The 12,053-nt window shown below is 37.2% G+C and overlaps 1 protein-coding gene across 20 annotated transcripts in view; it reads left to right on the top strand.

Annotated features, from left to right (window-relative positions):
• Adgrl2 (adhesion G protein-coupled receptor L2) overlaps positions 1-12,053 on the top strand; it is a 655,342-nt gene that overhangs the window by 568,991 nt on the left and 74,298 nt on the right. For all 20 annotated transcript variants that reach the window (XM_070007415.1, XM_070007416.1, XM_070007419.1 and 17 more), the window contains one exon: positions 10,698-10,911. In XM_070007415.1, the coding sequence (XP_069863516.1) occupies positions 10,698-10,911 (214 nt within the window). The remainder of the gene's footprint in view (positions 1-10,697; positions 10,912-12,053) is intronic.

The raw sequence follows: 12,053 nt of genomic DNA on the forward strand, positions 1-12,053 counted from the left end.
CAGCTTGTGTTAATTGGCCGTTTATGGATAGATACCTTTAGTAGAGAAGCTGGTTGTGGAACAGGTAATTCCTTCACACATGTAGAGGTCATTGTTGTTCATAAAAAGTTCATTGATCTGGAAATCTCACCTTCGTGAACATTTGTTGTAGTTCAGTTTAAATATATATTTTTAATGATTTTTTTAAAAAATTAAATTTTTTAAAATAGCTTTTAGAAATATTTATTTTTCTAAATAAAACTTGGTCTTAGAGTCCAAGTGTTAACTGCCTTTGATCTGAGAGTCCTGCCTGAGAAATGCTTTATAGGAAGTCTCCACCATAAGTAGTCAGAAAAGGTATGAAATCCGATTTGACCTGTGTAGCTTAGGGTAAGAACCTTAACGGGGACACAAAGCTCGCCTTTCTGCCTTTTAGCTTTTTATTTCATTGCTTTTAAGAACAAATAGTAGTACTCTGAGGAGGTGGAGGAGTTCTTGGAAACAATGATAAATGAAGTAGCAAAAGTCATAAAAAAATTATACAGTTACTTTGTCAATCTGGAGGTGGTGATGATGTAGTCAAGAAAGTGATGAAATTTCTGATGAAATTTCGGATTTTTCCATTTTTTGTTGATAGTGGATTAATGATGCAAAAACATTAAGAGCTTTTATTCAGATGTATAGTGTGAGTGACTTGAACAGTTACATTTAAGATGGTAACTTCTTAATGTCAGAACTGGTTTTAACTCATGACAAAAATAATTGGAGAAAGGAGTATTTAAAAATTTCCCTGAAAAAAATTAGGAAAGGCTGTTACTAGCCTGATTCTTTGTTTTTTGCTTTTACACAATTTGATTCCTGACTGTGGGAAGATTTTTGAACTATGGCAAAAGATCAGTTAAAGACACAGCGGGGGTCTCTAGTGTAGATTGGTCTGAAGGTGCTATTTTTTGCCCTTAAGAATAGAAATTCCTGATTTTATTGGCTTCTGAATCTTAAAAATAAAAGTTTTGATGCTATGCATTACTTTTATTTATTTATTTATTTATTTTATTTTATTTTATTTTATTTTTGGGTCCGGTCGTGGGGCCTGAACTCTGGGCCTGGGCGCTGTCCCTCAGCTCTTCAGCTCAAGGCTAATGCTCTACCACTTGAGCCACAGCACCACTTCCAGCTTTTTTCTTTTTGCTTATGTGGTGCTGAGGAATCGAACCCAGGGCCTCGAGCATGCAAGGCAAGCACTCTACCACTGAGCCACCTTCCCAGCCCTACTTTTATTTTTTTAAACATTTTCTTTATTGTTATCGAAAAGTTGATGTACAGAGGGGTTACCCTCCCATCCCCACCTGCAAGTTGTATGTCATTTTCAATGCAGTATCTAGTTAGTATCACTGCTGCATTAGTTTACCTTGTGTCCCACCATTTCTGTGCTCTCATTACCCTCCCAGAGAGATAAACAAGACAAAAGGAAACCAAAACAAAAATAGCAACAAAGGATAAAAAGCCCTTATTACCATTTCCTGGAGTTCATTTTGATAAGTAATATTTTGTATGTTTAGATGAACGTAACTATTGTGTCATTGTGGTCCTGTCCTAAGAATATCTTCCTTTGGCCCCACTCTGTGAATGTATAGAGGTCGGAATTGCTTAATTTTAAATACCCAGAACATTAATTAAAAAAAATAGCAACTCCTGGGGAGAAAGAAGGACTTGAAGTTATGTTTGTGGATATATCTGACATCTTCTGGTACATTTGAAATTAAAAGTGTAAAATAAATATTGAATGCCAGTTATTTTTCTAGAGGTTGTGATGGAAATTAAAATTAAGGAGAATTTCTTCACTTCCTATTGCATAGTTCATAGGGTCCATCTGAGAAGAAATAGAAATTTAGAAACACTTAGAACATGTCATTTGCTCTGATAGAATAACTCGTAATTGTTCATTCACTCTTTTTTTTTTTTGTCGGTTCTGGGGCTTGGGTGCCATCCCTCAGCTCTTCAGCTCAAGGCGAGCACTCTACCACTTGAGCCACAGTGCCACTTCTGGTTTTCTAGTGATTTATTGGAGATCAGAGTCTCACGGACTTTCCTGCCTGGGCTGGCTTTGAACCTCGATCCTCAGATCTCAGCCTCCTGAGTAGCTAGGATTACAGATGCTCCCCACCTCGTGTCCCCTCCCCCCCCACCTTTGAGATAGATTTTTGATTCATTGCCATTGTTATTCATCCTTGTTTGAAAATTTTCTTTAATTGACTCTATCAATATTCAGAGATAAATAAAACAGTTGAACTATGGGTAAATCAATTTTTCTTTAACATGTCATTTTAATCCTTACGTTCAGTGTAGGAAGAATTATTCACATATACAGAAGATCTCAGAGATTTCATATGCTAGCCCTCGTGATAGGTGGTGGCTGTGGTAAATATTTCAATACAGCTTGAAGTCACAACCGCAGCCCCATAGAGGTCCCTAACAATTAGAATGCCTGATCCTTACTGATGCCCTCAGGCAGCATCAACAGTAGCACCCAGTACGGATCAATTCCTAGTAACCTAGAGAAACAGAGTTGACACTTTTGTGTGACTGCACTTTTTATAGGAATCCAAAGAAAAGAAGGAACTGAAGAGAAATAGTGGTAGATAGGCAAAAATGTCCTATCAAAAGCCTGATACCCTTTTAATACCCTTTGCAATAAAATGTTCTATTACTTCCTAACACACCATATTACCTTGCAGAAATGCTTAAAATGATATAAAAATCCAGTGATAGAATTCCAGTTCTAATCTTCCAAAGTCTCTTCTGTTTATTAGGAGCTAACCCTGAATATGAATGTATTAAATCCTAAATATAAGTACCTGTTGCCTGGAGGTATTTATTCTAATCACTAGCCTAAAGCACAGAGTTATTGCCTGACATTTTACAGCTTGGGGGGGGGGATACCCTGGGTTTCTTCAGAGAGGAGAAATGGAGCAAAGCAGTTGCTTTCCTCTAAGCACTGCTATTTGGCTATTGGCACTATTTACATATACATACCACAAAGCTGCCATATTTTATTCTTTGATTATAAGACCTCCTATCAGTTCTTCCTTCTAGTGTCAGGATTGCAAATGGATTGGGTTACAGTTTGCTTGTTGGGATCTTTTTTCCTCCCTTTGTTTTAATAAAAATAGATTGAGCATATAGCTTAAAATAAATGTCATAGTAATAGTATGATTAAAAGGCTTTGATTAAGGACTTCTTGCTGTTGATCATGTCGCTGAATGCTTGACCATCAGATAGCTTGCTTCCTGTTCTTGTTCCTGCTCTTCAGTCAAGATGGACAGCCTTGGTGTACTCTTAACTCTATTCTCCGCCAAGGAATTTGCAAACCTTTTGCTGATTTGTCATTGCCACTTGAAGAGGTAGTGAGTAGTAACATTTCAGAATTGCTGGGCTTTAAACTTTTCAGAAGTTATATGGCTATGGGAAATACAATGTTTCTTTTCCTCAGTTTCCTTTTTTAAAAAATGGTGACAATGGAGTTTCTGTGGTTTCAGAGAAAGCTTACCCTAGGAGAATGCTTACTCTAGGTATTGGTCATATCCTCACTAGGCTTTTGTCAATGGCATAATAAAGAAACTAAGTATAAAATTGAACAAGTTTGTCAGCAGTAACTAATTTGAGCTGTGGAATTAATTAACCTAAGCAGAACAAAAAAAAATGTGGAGCATAAATTTGCAAAATGCTGTGTGGATTCCTTCTGTGATGAACAGTAAGACATTTAAATCCTTGTGGCATGAGGCCACAGCTATTCCTTACTTGCTCTGTGTCTCTCTATGACTTTGGTTCTTCATTAGGGCAAGGCTGGCCTTCCAAAGCATTAGCTTTGCTGTCAGGGAGAGTTGACTTGATTTGCACTTGAGGGTAAAATTCAGTGCCTAACAACACTGTCTGAACTCTGCAAACCCAACTGCTAGCCCACCTTAGAAAACGGTAACAGACACATCTTGGAAATGAAATTTCAAGTTCATTTTCTCTGCATTCTTTTTGAACTCAGGGCCTGGGTGCTGTCTCTGAGATGTTTTGCTCAAAGCTAGTGCTCTATCACTTGAGCTACAACTCTACTTCATGCTTACTTTTGGTAATTAATTAGATATGACTCTCAAGGATCAGTTCTGTCTAGGCTAACTTCTGTCCTAATCTTCAGATCTCAACCTCCTAAGTTGCTAATATTACAGGCAAGAGCCACTGCTGCCCAGGATTTCTGTGCATTCTTAATGAGTTAGAATGTTGCACACATGTGAGGAGAAATGATAGGACTTGATTAGGAAGTGAGTAGTGGAGTCTCACAGGAAAACTTTGAATATTGCCTGGTGTTCACTGCTCATCAGGGAGTGGACAGCATAGCATGGGCTCATAGCTTCTATGCAAAGTCGGCTCCTAATCACTGGCTAAGTTATACTGAGACAGTTGATTGCTAAGACTGACAGTCAAAAAAAAAGATAGGAAAAAAGAAAGAAGGAAAGGAAGAAAGAAAGAAAGAAGAGAAAGTAAAACAATGAGCAGAAAAATCAATACCTGTATACCATGGGAAAGTCATAGTTACTAGATCCCATCAACATTCTAAAAAGAAAAAAAAATAGCAACACTTTTCTAGAGAAAGAAATCTGAACCCAGAGTTAGTAATAGTGTAAAATATATAGTTGTCTCTTTCCTTTGTGTTCTGGCAATACTGGGGTTTGAACTGAGGTCATGAGGATCCTCTATATCTCCACCTCCCCAGTAGCTGGGATTGCAAGTATGTACCACTGTGTCCCACCCTAAATTGTGTAGTTTTCAACCTAAAAAAAAAATCTTAAAATGTAAAAAGGAAAGTTGACCTATACTCAGGAGAAAATTTAATAGAAGCTGCTTCTTTATGGGCCCAAATGATAGATTTAGCAGATAAACATTTCAAAGCAGCTATTATGAGTATGTTCAAAGATTAAAATAAAACCATATTAGAGATTTAAGAGGAAATATAATGACGATGACTTAACAAATATATAATCTCGATAGAGAAATAAAAAGTTTTTAAAATGCCTCAGAGAAACTCTTGGCACATCTTAGTTCTGCCAACACGTTGTTAATAAATTAACATTTTTGTCCTCAAGTCTACATGCCCCAGCTTCATTGCACTGAGATTTTGATTGTGTAGATACAGAATGAGCTTGAGGAGGAGATGTTTTCTTCTGCACCTTAGTAGGTTGGTCTCTGTAATTGTGTTTGGTTCATATTTCTGGCAGACATGGTTAATGATTTTTTTTTAAATAGGGTTTACAATAGCCAGTTAAACGTATTATCACATATGAAGGAAAAGAAGTTTGAGAAATGACATCCACCCCTACACTGATTTTTTTATAGTTCATTAATATGGTGTAAAAAGGGTGTAAATATTATCTTTGGGAGTAAATAATTGTCTTTGATTTACTTAGAGAAATATTGATTTGGGGGGTGGGGTGTTGTGGTGCTTGAACTCTGAGCCTGGGCACTCTCCTTCAGCTCTTCAGCTCAAGGCTAGAGCTCTACCACTTGAGCCACAGTGCCACTTTCGGCTTTTTCTGTTTATGTGGTGCAGAGGAATGGAACGCAGGGTCTCATGCATGTGAAGCAAGCACTCTACCACTAGCCACCTTCACAGCCCAAAATACAGAAATTTTAAATCAGTCAGGTGAAGTAATGAATCATGATTTTTCAGGAAAACTCCTGTGAAAGTGGCCCAAATACACACAATCAAGAGAACTTTCTTTACATTTTATGTAAAACAGACTTTGTTTTTATAATTGGCCTGTGTTTATTTTCTCCCTTCTACTAAGGCTTGGGTTAAAATAGTTAATCCAGAATTCTCCTTTGGTTTGGGAGAACCCTGTCTAGTTTATGACAATTGTTTTTGAGAATTATCTCAGGAGTTTACAATATACAGCATTCATGTTACATGAATTAATTAATTAATTTGTCAGTTGTGGGGCCTGAACTCTGGGCGTGGGTGATGTCCCTCAGCTCTTCAGCTCAAGGCTACCACTTGAGCCACAGCACCACTTCCACCTTTTTCTGTTTATGTAGTGCTGAGGAATCAAACTCAGGGCCTCAGGCATGCAAGGCAAGCACTCTACCACTGAACCACCTTCCCAGCTCATGTTACATTTACATTTTAAGAAATTATCTGAGGCAGATAATTTTATAATTATTGATTACTTGAAAATGTTGGAATAATGTGTATATCTGATTAAAAAGAACTTGCCTGTTTGGTCTTATAGATTTGGGAAATCTTATAGGACTTTGAAATGACATGGTTTTTTTAGGAAAGAAAATGAACATTGAGAACAGAAACAACTGGTTCAAAGTAATTGAAGACACACCTTCCTAGTATTGCCATAGGAATTATTGGAATAGTATCTGTTTTGCTTTATTTTTATGTATGTATTTCTACATTTGCACAAACATGACTTCCATTATTATTTGTATACTTTGTAAGCCTTCAAAGTGACTATTTCCTTTCAGATGTAACTAACATTCTTTGGTGATTGTCAGTCATATGGAAACTTAATATAGTTACATCTGGCACTGGTGACTCACACCTGTAATCCTAGCTACCCTGGAGGCTAAGATCAGAGATCCAAAGTTTGAAGCCAGCCTGGAAGAAAAGTCCATGAGACTTTTATCTTTAATTAACCAGCAAAAAGGAAGAGGTGCATCTGTGGGTCAAGTGACAGTATGCTAGCCTTGAGCATAAAGTTCAAGAGACAGTGCCAGGCCCTGGTCCTGAGGGATGGGGGAAGGGGGTGTCTTTTTACATTATAGTGTTAAAATCCTGGCCATTGATTTAAAAAAACAAACAAACACAGAAACCCACAGGCTCTGGAGTCTCAGAGATTTGTATGAGGCAGAACAATCAATGATGCTAAAGCAGCTCCTATTTGATACCTTCATTTTGTACTCTGAAATTTACAACAATAATTAATTCCTAATTTACTATGGAGCCCCCCTCTAAAATGCTTCATATAAAACCTTTAACCCTAGTGTTAACCACATAGCAAAATGTTTTGTAACTATTAACTATTATAATATTTATCTGTTGAAAAACACAAGAATTTTAGATAATGGAAAATTCACAGATATGTACCCTATCTGTCCTGCATGAAACACCAAAGAACTCCAGTGATACATAAAAACATGTAAATTGCCAGACACTAATATGTCACACCTTTAATCCTAGGGGACTGAGGAGATTGAGAGTTGAGGGTAGTGGTTTGAAGCCAGCCTGGGCAAGAAAGGCCATGAGACATTTATATCCAATTAACACCAAAAAGGCCAGAAGTAGAGCTGTGCTGCAGTTCAAGTGGCAGATCAGTAGCCTTGAGAAAAAAAAAGCTCAGGGACAGCACTAGGCCCTGAGTTCGAGCCCTAGGACTGGCATTATACATGCATGCATAAATAAATAAATAGGATTTAAATACTTAGCTATGAGATATAATTTGACTATAGATAATTTATTTTTTTAATGTTCATAATTTTTATTTTCACTAGTGAAATAAATAGATGTTACAGAGGAAAGAAACTATAATACATTGTGCTAAGATAAGCAAGTGCTAGCTTTGAAATTCAGTGATTTGGTTTTTATAACATGTATTGAAATTATTCACATTCTTTCTAGGTATTGATCATAACTAAGCGCCTTTTTATAGCTGAGCTAAGTAGACATATATTAAAATGAACATGCACAGTAACATATATACTAAAATTAAATATATAAAATAAATTCAATGTAAATAGATGAGAGCAAGAATTTAGTGTTAGGTTTTTAAAAAGAGGAAGCCGAGTAAGAACTGCACCAGCACGCACGTGGTATTCAGATAAGGGGTTTATTCAGTAGACCTGCTGGGACCAGGCAAGGGTGGCACTCCACGTGGCTGGGAAAGGCCTGGGAATGAGAGAGAGCTGGGAAGAGAGGAAAGAGAGAGAAAAGAGCAGAGAGAGGGGTAAGAACAGTAGCACTCACGTGGTATTCAGGTAAGGGGTAAACCTGCTGGGACCAGGCAAGGTTGGCACTCCACGTGGCTGGGAAAGAGAGAGAGCAAGAGAAGAGCAGCAAGAGCTAGAAACGAACAGAGAGAGAAAAAAGGGGGCAGCAAGAGAGCAAGAGAAGAGCAGCAAGAGCTAGAAACGAACAGAGAGAGAAAAAAGGGGGAGAGAGAGAAAAAGAGAGAGAGGTCTGGGCCTGGGCTAGCCCTTATCTAGGGTATGGGCGGGGAAAGGTGTGGCCAGGTAAGGGGAAGTGGGATCAGGTGGGAGAAAGGTGTGGCCACATCAGGTTAGGATGTGACCTCAGCAGATGCGGACGTGACCTCTTCCAGGTATCCCAGTTGCCTAGGTAACGCAGGTACTGGGTGGAGACTTTGCTGCGAGGAGGGTGGAGTCTGCTAGCCATCCAGGAGCGGACCTTACATTTAGAAAAGGGAACATTTAAAATTTTTAATTGGTAAGCTTTGTAGCTTTAGATAAACAGTATTCACTGTTAAGAACTAACAAGTTCTTTTTAAGGAAAACACAATATCATGATTTCCTCTTCAGTAGATTCTGTATTAGAAGTCTTAAATTATTTTAAAATATGTTGGTGTTTCTTTTCCTAACTTCCTTCTTGATTGTGACGTAGGTGTTAAAATTTGTGTTATCAGAACAGCAAGACATTCAACTATATAGCTCCCCAAATATCTTCCTAAAGCAGAGGAAAATTTACTTAAAATAACTAAAATCTACAAACTAAGAAAGCAAAATTAAAGCACTCAGGCTAAAAAAAAAAACAAAAAACCCAAAACCACAGAGCTTCATAATCCTGTTTTAAACAAAATAGTAAGAATTGTGAATAATGGCTCCAAGCCAGTCTTTTAATAGCATTGTCATATTTCTAGCACTTCTAAATAATGATTTATTCTGCTTTTTTATGTTATTATGGTTGCAACTTTGTCATTCATTTACATTTCCACATAGCCCTTGCTACAAAGAAATAACAGCTTAAAAAGAAACAAATGTATTAATATTTTAAGCTGAGTGGTTTTTTCACAACAAGAGAAGATAGAGGAATATTTTGTGTGTGCTTTGAGTGACTGTGTGTGTACATATATGCACAGGCATTCACACACCCTTATACCTTGTTGTTGAAGAACTATGTTTTGGAAGTTTGATCTATTTGTTGTCAGTCCAGCTATCTGCCCAGGTCTATATCTGTATAAGGCTTCCTTAATAGTGACCTCTTCACATGTTTTCAGCTCTTTTATAATACCATAAGCCATAGGCTCCTCTGTACATTATTCTCTCTTTTCCAATTCAATGCAGCTGTGACTTTAGTTTTCTCAGTAGAGTCAGGGTGTAGCCACATTTGAGAATTAACTGCTGTTGTAAATCCTACTATGCCATCCAATCACACTTCTGAGCATTGTTTACATCTCCCCTGTTCCCCCCCCCCCCCCCCCCGCACAAATGTATTTTATCCAGGTGGCATCCTATTTCCTTGGAGGGACATCATATAATAAGGATATTGAACAGGTTCTGGCCTAAAAGAGCCCAGCTCATCAAGTTGAGGGTTTAGAACTGGGAACAGTTTCTTTACTTCTGTTAGTTTTTTTTTTTCCCTCATAGATAGATACATGGACTAAATCATACGGTGCAGAATAATTAAGATGATAGAGATATACAGTGTCCATAAATTCAAGAAGTGATTATACCATGAGTCTTTTCCTGTCACAACATGTTATGTTACTCATAAGTGTCATATTTATTTTGGGGAGAGAACTTTTAAGACAAGTATTTTCATGATAATGTAGCTGCCAGCAAGTAAGTATCTCGAATGAGAGGACAAGAAGACTTGTATCACTGCAGAGCTGTTACTCCATTGCGCAGATGAAGACTACTTCTATTTTAGTATTTGTAAAGCTTGCCACTGCTTCTAAAGTTAATTTAGTTTACTATTTTTCTTTGAATTTACTCAAAAGGAGTTATTTGTGCTAAGTTGTGGAGAAAATATTTTTGTTAAAAGTTTTGTTGTTGTTGATTGTTTTTATTTTGTTTTGGTGCCACTGTTGGTCTTGAACTTGGCATAGGCACTGGCCCTTACTTTTTGTACTCAATACTGATGAGGACCACAGCTCCATTTCCAGCTTTTCAGTAGTTAACTGGAGTCTCCATAGACTTTCTTCCTAGGCTTGGTATTGAACAGTGATCTTCAACTCTCAGCCTCCCGAGAATCTAGCATTACAGGTATGAGCCACCGGTTCTTGGCTATTGTAGTGATTTCTAAATGGCTTATAAAGATGTTATTTCAAAATAAAGATAAAGAAAAATAACTAATAATAAATGTTAGGAATATAACTAAGAATCAATATGTGAAGACTAACATGGTGGCACACACCTGTAATCCCAGGAAATGGGGAAGTGAATGATCACTACTTTGAGGTCAGCTTAGGCAATCTTATGATGAAAACAAATACAGTCAATCCATAATCCTGTCCACCACCCCCCAAAAAATGGCAGAGAGATTGAGAGAGGGGAGAAAATATGTGAACTTCTGATCCCTTGGCAGTAGATCAGTCACAATACTTGAAAGTACCTTATTCAGGGAGTTTATTCATATACAAGTTAGCAGGGGTTAAAGATTAATTCTCTTTCTTTTTTTTCTTTTTTTTTTTTTTTTTGTGTACTTTCAGGTTTCAGCCGAGCAGCTTTACCATTTGGGTTAGTGAGGCGGGAACTGTCCTGTGAAGGTTACTCTATAGATCTTCGATGTCCAGGCAGCGATGTCATCATGATTGAGAGCGCTAACTATGGCCGGACAGATGACAAGATCTGTGATGCTGACCCTTTCCAGATGGAGAACACGGACTGCTACCTCCCCGATGCCTTCAAAATTATGACACAAAGGTAAATGACTAAATGTTAATATCCCACTTCAGATACTGGATTCGAATTTGTAAAATTGTTTCAGTTTCTATGTGTAAGGATAAAACCATTATTACTCTTTAATATTAAAGTGAGTTTAGATTTTTCCCTATTATTGTTGATTACTGCTTTACATTATGTCTTCTGCAACATTTAAGTCTACATCATTTTAATACTGATTACAGACAGACTATATAGTATGCTATAAAGCAAAAAGGAAGAATAGTATTTCAAATGTTTTTGTAAGGTTTCAAAATTTTGAGAAATATTTTCTGTAACAGTGATGTTTAAATGTCAAAATTGATTTTTAATTTAATTTTATTTTTTTGCAGGTGCTAGGGCTTGAACTTGGGGACTGAGCTTTCTGTCTCTGAGCCTCTATGTGCTCAAAGCTAGCACTCTACCATTTGAGTCAAAGCACTACTTTCTGCTTTTTCTGTTTATGTGGTACTGAAGAATAGAACTCAGGTCTTCATGCATGCTAGGAAACACTCTGCCACCGAGCCGCATTCCCAGCCTTGTTTTCTTTTTACTTAAAAAGAAAATCATAGCCTTTAGTTTATAGTTTATAGTTTAATTTTGCAGGAAAATTGAACAGAGAGTTGCCATATAACCCTAATGCCACATAAGTATATACTTCCTTGTTTTCAACATTTTCCCCAGAGTAGTACATCACTTAGATTCAATGGATCTTTATTGACATACCTATCACACAGAATTCATCATTTGTATAGTGTACAGCGTTCATAGTTTGCATTAGGATTTGATCTGGGTCCTGTGTGTTATCTGGGTTTTATCAGATATTTAAAGTTACATATCCAGCATTGTAGTACCATTCAGTATAGTTTCACCATCCTAAGGATTTTCTGTGTTTCATATCTTTCCTCCCTTCCCCACATTGGCCCCTGACAATTACTCCTCAATTTCTCCATTTTGCTTTTTCCAAAATGTCATAGCTGGACCCATTCATTATGTAACCTTTTCAGATTGGCTTATTTTATTTTAGTTAATAAGCATTTTTGTCATGCTTTTTCTTAGCTTAATAGCTCATTTCCTTTTAGTTGAGTAGTATTCTGTTGACTGTATTTTATCACAGCTTGGTTATCTTTTCACACCTGGAAGGG

The sequence above is a fragment of the Dipodomys merriami genome, unplaced genomic scaffold, assembly GCF_024711535.1.
Source record: "Dipodomys merriami isolate MVZ:Mamm:240054 unplaced genomic scaffold, mDipMer1.0.p SCAF_7, whole genome shotgun sequence".
NCBI lineage: Eukaryota > Metazoa > Chordata > Mammalia > Rodentia > Heteromyidae > Dipodomys > Dipodomys merriami.